Source organism: Dromaius novaehollandiae, chromosome 1 (genome assembly GCF_036370855.1).
Source record: "Dromaius novaehollandiae isolate bDroNov1 chromosome 1, bDroNov1.hap1, whole genome shotgun sequence".
NCBI lineage: Eukaryota > Metazoa > Chordata > Aves > Casuariiformes > Dromaiidae > Dromaius > Dromaius novaehollandiae.
In genome coordinates, this window is record NC_088098.1 from 136,391,457 (window position 1) to 136,406,082 (window position 14,626).

The following is a 14,626-nucleotide window of genomic DNA, read 5'->3' on the forward strand; positions in this document are numbered from 1 at the left end:
CTCTGGTATCTGTGAGAACTGTGTGAGATGATCTGTCACCTTGCATTGCTACTGCCTTTTCTCAAAACTCAAACTACCTGTGACGATAGTTTTAGAGCTCCACAGAATGGTAGGTGAAAAGAATATGAATGCCCCCAGGAGGCCTTCTATTGTGTTGCGTTCTGTTTTTAGATTATGATTTCTTTGTGGTCTTATCTGTGTGTTGTACAAATGTCAGGCACATTGCTGGTATGTGTTTTGGGGCTTTTGTTTTATTATTTTCTTTTTTTTAAAGAGACAGCTATGGTTTTTGTTGCCAAGCTAGTGAGGAAAAGTGATAGTTCCGGTGCTGGATATTAAGATGCATTAAGTAAGTTTTATGCTGAGAATTTTATTTAAAAAGGCAAAAAGAAGTATGAGAAGGACTATTGTTGAAAATTATTTTGAAAAATCTGAATATGTTTGACTAATGGATGAATTAAAGTGAAAATGTTAAAAACCTTTTGTACCAGGTGTTACTACCTGAATATAGCTTAGGAAGTAAATATGATAACTATTAGAGGAGTAAATATGATTACATAGCTCTTGAATCAAATCGTTTAAGCTACATCAGAGATGATGGATAAATCAGTTGAATGCAACTCTCGTTACTTCCCATTATGAAACAAATCTTACTCTAAGATTAATGTAAATAGTAATACTGTGTGAAGCTTAGTCACTGGATTAAATATATGTAAATTTTGTGGCATCCTGTTCTGTTATGCTATCAGTCTCTTATGGTGACAATAATGAACAACTGATCTTACGTCCTTTAAAAAAAAAAAACACAAAAACTTTGAATTAATCTTCCTTTGAATTATTCTTCCTTCAAGCACAGGTAAAGGTTTCTAAATAACTCTAAGTTATTCTTTTAAGGTATTAATATGCTTTTTCTCATTAAAAAATCAGAAATAATGAAGGTTTTTAACGCATCTACTTGGAATCCTTGAATGTTTGTTCTTTACTGTTGCATTTTTGTTGTTTGCTTTCTTAACAGTGGACTTCTAGTAGAACCTAATAAAATTGTTTTAACTTAGAGTAACAATAGTTGAAGTGCGTTTGAGTAAAATGACTGACTTTACTTTTGTATGTAGTTTAGAATGTTTTCTTACTTTTATTTTAAATGGAAATAAGTTATAAATAGTTTGTTAAAGTAGTTGGTATTACATTTTCACACCTGCTTAATTTTGTGTTTGTAGAGCCAGAATGAAGACTGGGGAGGTTTGTCTGAGGATATCTTATGATTAAGAGCAATCTAAGGCATTAGCCCTTTTGACCCCCATCTAAATGATTGGTAACTACCAAGTTTACCATTTTGGTGGCATGGATTAAATGGGTGCTATGCAAAGACTGTTGCACGCAAAATTAAGTCCTTGCAAGGGTAAACAAAAATGGGTGATGGGTTTAACCTTCTGCAACACTTGCATGATGGTCTTTGAAGAGTGCTTTGAGTTTCCCATTTATTTTTCCTTTTTGTACTAACCGCATCAACTTGAAGAATGTGACTTCTACTAGCTTTCTTTTGGCGTTGATAATTAAGTGGGATAATGCAAGTTAGAGAAATGAATACCAAAACTAATCACTAAACAGATGTTTGGCTTTGTTTACTTAAAATCAACCCATGTAAACGTATATTTACTGAAAAATGAGCTGTAACATCTGCTGTGCAAAGAAAATGGGCCCTACAAAGAGTGGGTGCTGCTAAAATTGACTCTATATCTAGTGCCGGATGCTGCATGACAGAACAAAGCTTATTTGCATATATAGTGCATTGCAACATATTTTTTGTCCAGATCATAAGTGGATTATGTTGTGGCAGTCCAACTAAAAAAGGTAAGATTCTTTTAAAATAAGGCAAGCTTAAAACACATATGAAAATGATTTGCTCAGGAAAACATATTAGTCCACTGCATGTTGGATACTGTCATGTACAAGTAGTTCACTAAAACTGGCTTTTATAATTTAGAATTGCAGTAATAGACCTAATTTCATATGCAACTTTAGCTTTATAAATATAAGGATTTGGCTTCCAGACCAAAGAATTTTTATAAGAAACAAAAATATTTGTAGCATGTGCAAAATCAAATTCACTGTTTACCCCCCCTTCTTTAACCATTTAAAATTTACAGTGTGTGTGATACAGCTGCTGATTTTTTGAGAGTGGAGAGCGACTAATAACTTGCTTCTACATTAGAACTGTAGAATTAGAACAGACAAGAAAATTAATTCATTCAAAGCAGAATTTCTTATATGAATCTGGACTTGCTCTAAAACAACTAAAAGAAAACCTAAGTGCCGAAGCTTGATTTTTTTGTTTGTTTTTTTTTCACATTTTTTCCACCCATTCCTTTTTCCCCTGCTTCATGATAACAAGTTCATCTATGAAGAATGTGATTCTCATGGTAAGGCTAGTATTAACATTGACTGTAAAAGTTTGATGCTCATGATTAGCACTTTGTAAAGGATTTATTTTGGTTAGGACCTATGCTAAACATAGAACTTTTGCTCAGTTTAACTTTTTTTTGTTCTGTTAGACTGCTATGTAGACCAATTCTGGAACCTGCAAGCTCAAGCATACAGAATTCTGGGTGACTCAAATTTGCTTGCACTATGTCCATGGTTAATTCTATGTACGGGCACAGTTTTAGCTGAAGAAATGTGCCTTGTTCCCATTGATTTATTACCAGATGGCCCATGGAATACTTTCTACTGTACTTTTCCCTGGAAAGGGTGAAGGAATAGTCACTGTGTGGAGAGCTTAATTCCTGCTTGTCATGACTTCACAGAATTTGGGAGAAATGGGGATGGCATCTGCTGGGGGGAGTGGAGAGGGGCAAATAGATGGCTGCACATAAAGAGATACTGATGGTTTGCTGGCTGGAAGGAACTGCTGCTTCCATGGAGGTATGGAGATCTGCCCTGAAGAAAGATCAGTTGAGGTGAAGAGAGCAAGTCTGTGGGCAAGGGGAGGAGTTTGACTCATAAAGCTTCTGTGCTTGGATTATCCTGATATTTAACCAATGGGCTATATACTGCTTCAAATTACTTAATCTGTGTTACTTTAGCAAGTATAAACAAGTACTAAATGAATAAAACTTTGATTTTTGATGGCCATTTTGGAGAGATTTACTTAAACTAGTGTTGAGCTGTCCCAGTACCTCCTTACTTAGGTAGCTCTGTTGCGGCAAGTGTAATAAGTCACATATTCAGAAATAGTCTGTTCTGTGATATATTTGGTTAAATTTAAAGGGAAACCTTGTATAATGTTGAAAAATTTAACAGTGGTACATATAACTAGGCTGGGTGGAATCTGTTTATTGTGCACCCAACTCTTGCTTCTGCTTTCCTATTGGAGCAGAATTTACAGGTGTTAAAGTCATAGTTTTGAGTCAGGGTGCAGTTCCCTCAACACCTAAATCCATGCTGAGTGTGACTGCTGTTAAGAAGGCTAGTTCAGTGTGGTGGTGCTCCTGTTGATCCATGTGCCCTGGGGCCATGTGGCTCCTGGCTTATTGGCTGAAAACTAAGGACATGCAGGGGAGTGTGGGGAAGTGCCAGCAAGGGGTGGGGGGAGGGAATTGAAAAGCAAAATATAAGGCTGCTCATTTTGGCAGTGGCCTGCACTTTGATTTGCTAAAGCTGATGGTGTAACTTCAGTGGTTACATTTATTTTTAACTCTTGCCAGTATAGCTAAGGGTAGATTTTTTTTGTTGTTTTTTGTTTTGTTTTTAAAAAACTCCTAGTTCGCCAAAGTATCTTGTCTTGACTCTTACCTGCTGTGCATCCCCAAGTCAGTAGCTTAGGTAAGTTCCTGCTGCACCCCTGCTGTTGGCTTGAGTCATAGTTGTGTGGCAAGGAGCCTCAGCAGCACTACTGGCTCAGGGAATTTTCAGCTGTCCATTCCCTCCTCCTTCCATTTGTGCTAGAGAAATTATTTGAATGGGCATGCTAGAACTAGATTGCAGGTCCAATTAAAATGATCCAGTTTAAATTGCCTCTTTCTAAAAGCATATAGTCAGCAGCTTTTATTTTCCTCATTCACAACTTAGCCCTGCAAACAACTGTCTGAAAAACTATAAGAAGACACCATGCTGCAGGACAGGGAAGGAATAGGAGTGCTTAATTGTCATCAGCATGCAAGCTGAGTGATACTGGACATGACATGGCTGTTACAGCAGTATATTCTGGTCCTGCCTTCAAAAATACAGCCCTGCAGTTAAATAAGCAAAAGGGAATAAGTAATGCAAACCTATAGCTGCGCTGCAGTACTGGAAAAATTGGAAGAAAACTTTAATGAATCCTTATGTGTATAGTTTGGTAACCTGCCAAACATACAGACACTGTGGAATTATCTGATAGAAAAGAACTCAATGATTTGTAATAATTTTGGCTGTGGCTTCACAATATTCATTATTGTATTCATTAAAGTATTCATTAATATTGGTTTAAAGTATTTTGTGTTCTTGTGATGGGAAAGTGGAGCCTTCAGTGGATGTTCAGAACTGTCCTTACCCTTAAAGATTAGATTGTGTTAATTCTTTGGAGCTCTTTGCATAGCAACTAACTGCATTTCAGAGCGATTATCGCCTCTGATCCAGCAGATGAGAATAGCAAGGAAGAAGCTGGGAGCACCCACACCTACCCAGTTAGAGTACATAAAGTTTCCACTGATTTTTTTACTCTTGCTCTTGAGAAGGAAGGAAGTACAGGGCCACTGCTGATTGTATGTCATCCATTTCCTCTGGTCTGTTGAGGTGATGTGTTAAAGCCTCTGTGTGCGCATATGCTAGAATACCTTGCAGAATATCAATTGAATGCTGACTGATGCTGTTTCAGATTCTGCTTGAGTATTGTATTGACTAATTTGCACCAATCTTGAAGATACTTTGTTCTCTGTGTATAGGAAGTTGCAGACAAAATCTCTCCGTGGAGTTGGTATCAGTGTAGTATTATGTTCTCAGTTTTTGAACAGCCTCATAGTTAACAGTTGAATTTGAACACATCCGAGACCTCTTGGGTATTTCTAGGTTCTCTGAGAAACACATTGCTTTCCTTTGATAAGTAAAGTAGAATTTTCCCAATAACCATGTAATTAGAGTTTCTGAATACTTAGTTAACCAAAGATTGGGAAACAGATACTCCACTCTTTTGAAATCCTTGAAACCGCAAGTGAACTATAGCAATTTCCTAAAGCAGCCTCTCATTAGAAGTACTTTCTAATAAAGATTCAGAAGTAGAGTATAAATGTAATCGCTTCTGAAGCATTGCTAAAGTAGTACTCGTTAAATGTTAATCTCTTCCTACTGTGAAAACTTCATGTTTTAAAACAGAAACCCTCATCTTTTCCCTCTCCTTTCCCCATAAGCTGTTTTTGTAAAATTTTTCCTACACTACTGTGCATTCTGTGGTTGTGCTGTTTATTCTTCTAGTGTGGGGTTTGTTTAGATGATGGGGAGGGGGGAGCCAAGGGTTTCTCAAAAAGTAGTGATTATATTTTTCCCTGCAGTTTAACGTGACTTGTGTTTGTAGGGTTTGTGCTGGTTTTGATGGAAAAGTGAAACAAATACCTAAGCAAACTTTCCCTGAAAAAAGAGGCTATCCAAGCATTCATGAAGTCTATTTTGCTACTGTGAGAAGTGCTCAGACAGTAGAACATCAGCAGTACGAAACACTGAACTTCGGTTTGTTCAGTGTAGGCACACATTACTTCTTGTCTCAAATGCAGGAAATGAACTATTTTCTTGTCCACTACAGACATGAAATAACTTAAATTGCATCAAGAAAATTCAAAGTAGGTGTTAAGAGAATTTTCCAGCAGTAAGGATAATGAAGCATTTAAGTGGATTTCTTGGGGGCATTCAAGTCTGCGTGACTGGATGTCTTTAACAGATTCAGTATCTCTCAGGATTGCTGTAGGTATATTTGATCCTATTTGGGGGACTGGATTAAACTAAGTCCCTTCTAACTTTAGTTTGACTATGATTTTTAATTAGGTTGAATCATGACAAAGTTGAGAGAACTGTATACTCAAGGAAGAACGTCAGTTGGGTTGGGCTAGCTAAATATTTCTATTGACTCAAATCTACTCTCCACCACTTTTTTAATTCAGAAGTCTTAAAGTTTCAAAGAGTATTACTAGCTTTTTGAAATGAGTTGCAAACACAGATGTCAGTTTGAAAAAGATAGGCTCTAGGAACTTTCAAATATTGTGGAATTGGAATGTGCAAATTCTGTCCTTATTGATATTGTAGGGCTATTACTGTTTTGGCAAAACCAGGATCTAAGCCCTATGTATTAAAGTCAGATAAATGATCTACATCCAGATTTTTTAAATTAGTGATGATTTTTCAGAAGCAGTATTTTGTGATGTCGTCTACCATTGTATTTGCGCTGTAGGGGCATCATTATCCCTTCTGGCTGCTAGCTCCACTCATTCCTGAATTCATTAGATCTGGATAGCTTAGCCACTGTTTTAAAGAGGTGCTCTACAGGCTCAGGTGTTGTCAGATGTCTGCAGAGTCCCACAAAAGGAAGGTAACGTAGGTGTTGATTATAGAAGTTGACATCTGTTCTTTTCTCTTGGGTATGTTTTTTTGGTGTTCAGACCTGCGGGCTAACTGCTCTGGAAATGGTATAGCAGGGAACACAGTAGGAAATTTGGCAATTTATAGTTGGAGCATGTGAGAAAATGCAGTTCTCTGAAAGCAAATAACACTTGCCAAAACTTTATTACTTTTCTATTGTTTGGTTGCCCATAGTGCTGGTCCCTCTGTGTGTGTGATGTTCTGGGATGTCCTCAGTGGGCTGTAGACGTCTGACTGAAACTGCAAAGTTTTCTGTCTTGCAATATTGCTTTGTTACCACTTCATATCTCACAGTTACTCTTCTCTTCTTTTTAATCTTTGTTTCACCTCTAGAATGTTGGTTTATTGATAGTCTAGTTGTGTTGTGGTGTTCACATGTTTCATAGGTTCAAAAGCTGCCAGGAGTGAAACCACCACTTTCTTCCTGTTGTTCTTTGACAACCTATTTTACGTCATCAGTAGGTAATAAGTTTGTGTCAAGATGAGACGCTAATCCCATAACAGTAACTGAGTCAATAATGTAATTTATCATTTACCAAAATTTTCACATTAAAGATGCTTACTTCCTGAAACTGTAAATCATTGGAAATATGAACTAAACAGGAAAAATTTGACTTTTTAGATTGTAATAATGTGCCGTTTTTCAGCTGTATTCATAAATCTGTATTGTACAGGCAGCATGAGTAAAGCAGAAATTTTCCGTTATTATCTTTCTAGGAACGTTTTGCCTGTGGAGGCCTCAGCAGTTAGAGTTACTCTTTCCTGTTTTGTCAAAGCTCCTACTACTTGGGGCTATTACTCTATACCATCACCCCACAATTTCCTTCACCAGGGAATATGCCTCAAATCTCCTGCATTTTGATGTTTAGTGTAGGCTAACACTTGGTTTAAGTAGCAAGAGAGCTTTTAAGAGCTACAATTCATATTTGTGTTTCACTATCATACACTAAAATCTTTTAAGTTATACTAAAAATCACAGCAGACTTCATACAATTTCCAACTGTCACTGAGTTATAGGTGCTGTTGCTTGAGAACCACTAGATTTGTAGTTGGCTTGTTCATAGTAATTTTAAATAATTAGTATAAAATATTATTCAGATTCCTGTAGGACTTCTAGGGTATGTTTATTGGGGAGATTTGTAATTGGAGATTATAATTTAAAAATTCAAGTTTGAACATTTTGTCAATAAAGTGAGGAGGCAATATTCCTTTAAAAAAATACATGCGACAGAGGTGACTGTTAGGCTTAGAAGTCACAGGTACTTTCTCAGTCCTAAGACTTTCTTCTGCAGTTTTTGGGGGGGCTGAAATAGATTTAAGATTTTAATTGGTACATAATGAAAGATGGTAACTGACATGCAGAGGGTTTTCTTTTTCTTTTTTTCTTTTTTTTTCTCCCAGAAAGTATTTAATTGGTTTATCTGGGATTGATACTCCTAAATTGCTTTTACTCTGTTAAAAAACTTCCTTATCTGTCTTTAGGGCACTGATATGCATACAAAAACTTTGAGTATTTTTTGCTTTCTAACTCATCTTTCTACAGATTGTTTACTCATGCCAGTAATATAAGAGTTAGTGCTAACTTCAGTGGCATAACTCAAAAGCAGAGAAAACATTCCCTACTATGAAAGGTGTCTGAGATACCTCCCATCTTTAAACAGGCACTCCTTTTTAGAAGGATACTTTCTTTCTTAAATAATTCCATTGCTGCACTACACTGGTACAGTGCTGCTCATAACTGCATTCTAGAGGCCTCTTACCAATTTATGTTTATCACAGTGGATATGGTAGGTGATGTCAAATGGTAGCCAGTAGTGGATGTCTACCAAAGAGCCTAAAACTGAGCAAATATGTAGTGATACATTTCTGGAACAGTTTCTCAGGCTCTCAAACATTTCTTGGCTCAGAAGAAGCTCTGAGCTTACATAATACCGTAATTACAATGTGAAGTTCTCCTTTATGTTGGTATATCCAGCATGTAAATTTATGGAGGGAGTAAAACCATGGTGTTTTTTTTCCCAAAAAAGTTCAGAGTAGTCAAAAATAGAATACTATATTTCTGTATCAATGTCTTTTTCATGTTAGAGGTAAAAGAGTGAGATAATCTTTCTTGTTTTTTTTTCTTGCATATCTGTCCATCTTTGTACTATGTGTAAGAATGTATACATTTCTTTTGTAGCCACGTCATGAATACTTTAATGTCCCAGTGTACTAAATGACTTCATTCATCATGCATGCAGAATTTCAGAGGAGATAGACCTGTGACTTACTCATGGCAGAACATTATCCTCAGCTTGGTGAATCCAATCATCTTGAATCCAATAGAATATCACAACCATTCTGTGCTGTTGTACTCTTCCTATTCCTCCTCTGTTTTACAGTGTTGTCTCTTCACATGTCTCATCTCAACAAAACTTGTTCTTGTTGGCGTATGGTTTAACTTTTTTATTGTGTGTAAGTTTGAAGTCTTGTGTTTAAAAGTTCTGTAGAATTTTCTAAGCTAAACATCTAGATATTGCAACACTTACACTGTAAACATTACTTGACCTGTATTTAACTTTTAAGTAAGTTGTATTGGTATTTAAACATACAATTAAAACCTGTAGACTAAATTAATATTTACAGAGAGACTAGTGATCTGAAGGAATAGCACTATGTGGAATGTGCATACATACAAAAGTGTTAAATGAAGTTGCACATAATTCTACACAGACCCTGCATCTTAAGTGCAAAGATGCACATACCAGTATCCTTTTCTGACACTGACACAATAGCATGACTTACGTTACAAAGAGCAGGAAGACTGAATTGGTTAGGGCAAAGAAAGTGACTGATATAGATCTGCAGGTTACAACATTTGTATTTAAATATTGAAAACACTGGTGTGAGTAGTTGAACAATTGCTACTACTGAAAGAGAGGACAATTTCATTGCTTTGCAAATGGTTAGAATTGGAAATGTTTTTTTATTCAGTCCATTGATAGCATATTTGAAATACTAGTCTCCATTAATTGGCACTTCCATTTTTAAGTACAGAATAGCATGTATATCGAAGAGAACTGCCACACAGATAAATATTTAAATTGAAAGGTACTTATCATGGGTGTAGGCAGAGTGAGAGGGCATATATTGCATCCTCTCTTTGCCTAGTAGAAATAAATATTTTGTTACCTAAAACTGACTCATTTTTTGAAAATTGTGTAATTATCAAGGAGCTGGTTATTGAAACTAACTGCAAACAGCTAGTTCTGCAGTCGATATGTGGTAATGCACTACCTTTCAAATGTTAAACTGACCTAAAAATGGGAGATTTAGGGGGTGGGACGTTTGGATTAGACCTGCAGCAGCATTCTGAAGTCTTGTAGAAAACAAGATCATAGGAGTGGTTTTCCATTTCCAAGGTTGCTTCATTGTTTGTAAGACATTAACAATGTTTGTGGGTGTCTGGGTAATGCTGCTTTAGCCTGCATTATTTCATGCCTGTTGGCTTAAAATGCTGTGCATTGAGCTGTAATGAGATGCTGTTTTTCTTGTTATCTGTATACAGCTGCTTGCTTCTAAATGACTAGGTAATGAATTAGCTTTCCTGGCATGTTTGAAATAAAGTATTGCATGCACTTTTGTCTCATGTGAATGGCTTTTTTCCTCATCTGTGTTCTGATATATTTTAAATTTGCATTGTTTGCCGTGGGCGATTCTAAGCTGCAGGTAGTGTGTAATACTGCAAAATGTATTCTGTAACAATTGGATAAAATGTGTTTGGCACTTCCTAAAACAAATAACATGAACAAAACATAATATTCATTCTGTTTGTTTCTTAAAAGTCATAATTGATTAAATTATTCTAGCGAAACACTTTAGTTTTTAGATGTTCCTTTTGAGAATATATTGTCGAACTGCATGCAAAAAGGCATGTATGTGCAAGATTACTGCTGTAGTGCTAGAAAATCTTACTGAGTTTTACTGTTTTACTGGTGAGGTCTGCCTATAGACAAGTAGCTAATGTCCTTGAAATACATTGCTTTAAATTCATTGTCAACCAAAGCCTTTGATTTATTTGATGAAACTTCATCTTGATTTGAGTGATATATCTGGTTGCAACTTTCAATAGGCAATGGAGTCAATAATAATACTAAACTGCTCTGAAGATAGTAGCAGAAGTCCTTCGTTATTTCTTCATATATTCGTATGAATATCATATGTTCACTGAACAACTCTTTTTTTCAGGTAACTTAGCAAATATCCAATTTCACCACTAAGTAACTGTAAATGTCCATTGCTATCTAACCAATTTAAAACTTTGAAATGTTGTATTTTATTACAAATATTTTCAAGACCCTAAAATTTTTGAAAAGTCTTATTCCATTTGTTTTATAACTGAGTTCTGTTACTATGGTTGGCTAAAGAGTGTAGGATTTTCTACATTAAATGCTTACAGTTAGTGGATGCAGGAGAAGCATATCATCTACAATGAATGCAACTAAGTCATCTGAGAATACTACAAGTTATAGTAAAAACTCTAGTCCCTCTTCAAGCAGTGTTACCTAATGGGTGATATGTTAAAATACACATTAATGCCTGCCATACTGTTTTATGTTATCAAGGTCACTGCAGTTCTAAGAATATTTAAATATTGCATCAGTGAGAAAACACTACATTTTTAATACATCCAGTATCTTGTTTCCAGTTGTTACTTGCCTTTTCTTGGAATTTCTTATTTGCTGATGGATTTTGGAAGCCAGTGTTAATCTCCAGCTGCTCAGCACTGGCCTTTTCCAAGCACTGACATACTTTAAAATGAAGTTACCTTTAAAATATTTTTTCTTTTAACACTGAATCATCTTATACATGAATTAAATTGAATGAAGATTGTAAACTCGATCACTCTGTGCTATGTAAGTGAAGGTTGATAGAGACTGTCTAACATTCTGGTTTTATTTGCAAGATTTAAAACTTTTAAGTATGTGGTTTACTGACAAATTAGCTTTTTTTAAAAGAGAAATATTTAGAAAGCAGTTGAAAAATATTGTTTGCTGCTTTAATTGTTATCTGGCTTTTTTCCTGCTTCATGACATGTCTTGTTTTAGGATGCTAAAGTAAGTGTATTCATACTCTGGATGCTAAAACGGCTTATGTTTTCATAAGGACACAGTATCCCTTTTATTTGTTATGATATTGCCAATAATTATGGAAATGGACAGCTTAATCTTTCTAATCAGACTGTATTTTTTCAGATGCTCTAGGAATAATAAATACAAAACTGATGATAACCCTTTTGAGTTTTGTGTAAAACTAGTTGCTCTGAATCTAAACAAAGCTTTCATTTTAAGGCTAGAATTAACCTTGAGCTTTATGCTGGTGTAGAATAATACATTCCAAATTCTCACAATTCTTTCACTTCCGTAGTTGTCAGTTTATTGACATCAGATATACAGAGGTACCTTGATCTGGTTTTATGAATTAAATAAGCACCATTGCACAAAATCTAGGGTTTAATAAAGAGTTTAAGGGATACCGTATCTAAGTTGCATTGGTCATTCCATTTATCCACTTACTCATTCCTAGCAAATTTTTGAGACCCATTAAACAAATTATCGCAAAAAGCACTAACTGACTCCATCGCAAGGTGCTTCCCGTTCCCTCCCCAGTTCATGCCTCTTACTGGATTGTGATTTGTTCCCTGCTGGTACATCTGAATTGCTTTTTTTATTATGCTTAAAGGCAGTAAAATCTACCAGCTTATTCTGTGAACCATGACAATCTAATTAACAGCTCTTTGAAAAGTGCAGCTAATACCATGTTTGCAAACTGCAGTGCTTTTATATTTTCTTTTTTTTTTTTTTGGCTTCTCATTTTTGATTAAGCATCTTCCATACTAACTCTCATATATGATACTGTTCAGTAGGAGCACAGGATCCATTTACCACTGTCTCGAATTTTCCCTCCACAGGAAGCAGAGACCCCACGTAGTGTACTTGAAGAAATTGGATTGACATAGATCTTCTCATCAGCTGATGACATCTCAGTGTTTCATACTGTAAATGTTCACTGCCTTCATTGTAATGTTTAGCTAATAGTGTAAGATGCTGTTTGTCAGTATTACTGTTTTGCTAAGCTGCTTCATTCAGACCTACAAGAAAAATACTCCTTTGAAAAGGGAACAAATTAAAGTCCAAAAATCATAAACAAAAGGGAATTAGAATTAAATATAAACATCTCTTTTCACTGCATTTATAGGATAATTGCATTTGACTTCAGTAAGTGTACTGTTTTTTATAAGCAAATGACTTCAGGAACTAAATACATCATGACGTGGCGTATCTAAATGAAAAGAGACTACATGGATAACTTTAAAATGTTACAGTGTAGCACTTCTGTTTATGCAACCAAAGACTTCAGTTCATCTACATTTTAAGTCGACGCTTGTGATAATTCTGCTTTATTTCAGTTGATACATAAAGATTGGAAATAACTGTTTACTACTGAATTTGTCATTATACCAAAGAATCCTGTTAGGATCTACTTGTCAAACTGGTAAAAACTGTTAAGGTGACATCACTTTTAGCAAGAAAACTGCAAACTGATCATTCATGAGAAATTAGTGTTTTTCAGTGTAATCATCTTGAGTAAAACTGTGCAAGATACTATATGATAAAGGGGAGGCATCCAGTAAAAAATACTATCCTTCCAAATAAGGAAATTCCTTTTAAATCTGGTATTAGCTTACTCTGAACATAAACAGAAAAAGGGAACTAGCCTTTCTAACTGAACAGAGGGGTGCATAATGAAAATGAGATAATTTTGATGAGGGAAAAGAGAGAACTTAACAAAAGGGACGTCTCATGTTTTTATTTCAGACTCTAGAAACTAGTTTGTATTTATTGCTGTTTTATAGTTACGCTTTAATGGATGTATGAGCGCCTTTAAAAAAAACACTAAGTGATCAGCTTCATTTTTACTACTTTTCATGACTTGCATCTTATACACAGGTGATGCATCCCTTATGAAACTACCACTTGGTGTATAGTACAACTAACTAATTTATATTGAGAACCCTTAAAAATTAGGCTTGTATACTAGAGTCTTAAACTGCAAATTGGGCAAAGTTATATTAAGTAATATTTTGACACTTCTAGCAGGCTTTCAATAATTATTCACTGAAAGTATTTTCACTTAAGGAAATTTCAGTACTGTACGCTTTTCAGTTTTGAGAAGGTAGTGCAGCAGTTTCAGGTAGCAAAGTTCCCCTGTGGGTATGTGTAGTCTCCTACAATGTGAGGATTTGCTTCCCTCTCTTCTCCTCCCTCCTCCCAGTGATTTCACTGTGGAAGTCAATGTTTTGGTTTGTTCACTGTATAGTGTCACATATGTAGGTCATATTTTCATAAAACTTAACTTTAGCATTGTTGCTGGAAGCAGTCATTCCCTGCTTGCACAAGCCTATTTATACAGCCATCTGGAGAGCTAGACTGTAAATGCGACCTAGGTTAAAATTAACCCAGCAGTTCCCTGATCCAGATCACAGTATAAATGATTGTGGCAGCAGAAGGGATGAGGCAGAGGCCAGGCCATGGGGGCCTGAGCCTGGCTGGGGCAGTACATGTTAGAGGCAGTGCCAAGGTAGGGCTTGTGAACTTGCAGCTATACAGTTTTCATGTCTGGACATGCCATTCCTGGGATTTAAACCTACTTGATTGCTAGAGATCATGTTTAACCTAAGGTACACAAAAGCAGTGTTTTGCATTTCATCAATGTACAATGTGCAGGGATAGGTTAGGTTCAAGCAGTATTAGGATGACCCTACGTGTGATACTGAAGTGGTTAAGTTACCTTAATTTAAGTAAAACCTGAAGCAATTTTTTATGTATTAAACATGTTTTTAAATTTTACATGTCACTTGTATGTGCTTGGCTGGATTAAGCTTTGTTGTGATTGTGACAAATAAGCTGTTTGACCTCTGTCTGACTATCACATTAGTTTAGTCATAATAAATGTCCATTTTTACACCATTGCTTTGTGTCTA

At 35.8% G+C, this 14,626-nt stretch overlaps 1 protein-coding gene across 11 annotated transcripts in view; it reads left to right on the forward strand.

The window, feature by feature from the left end:
* AP1S2 (adaptor related protein complex 1 subunit sigma 2) overlaps nucleotides 1-14,612 on the forward strand; it is a 31,808-nt gene extending 17,196 nt beyond the window's left edge. The window contains exons 5-8 of one of the 11 annotated variants that reach the window (XM_064499789.1): nucleotides 1,218-1,312; nucleotides 1,812-1,851; nucleotides 2,393-2,420; nucleotides 12,554-14,612. In XM_064499789.1, the coding sequence (XP_064355859.1) occupies nucleotides 1,218-1,262 (45 nt within the window). In that variant the 3' untranslated portion in view covers nucleotides 1,263-1,312; nucleotides 1,812-1,851; nucleotides 2,393-2,420; nucleotides 12,554-14,612. Of the gene's footprint in view, nucleotides 1-1,217; nucleotides 1,313-1,811; nucleotides 1,852-2,392; nucleotides 2,421-8,782; nucleotides 9,350-10,714; nucleotides 10,831-12,553 lie in introns of those variants that run through there. The other 10 variants (XM_064499797.1, XM_064499824.1, XM_064499805.1 and 7 more) reach the window with 10 other exon arrangements.
* The last annotated feature ends 14 nt before the right edge of the window (nucleotides 14,613-14,626 follow it).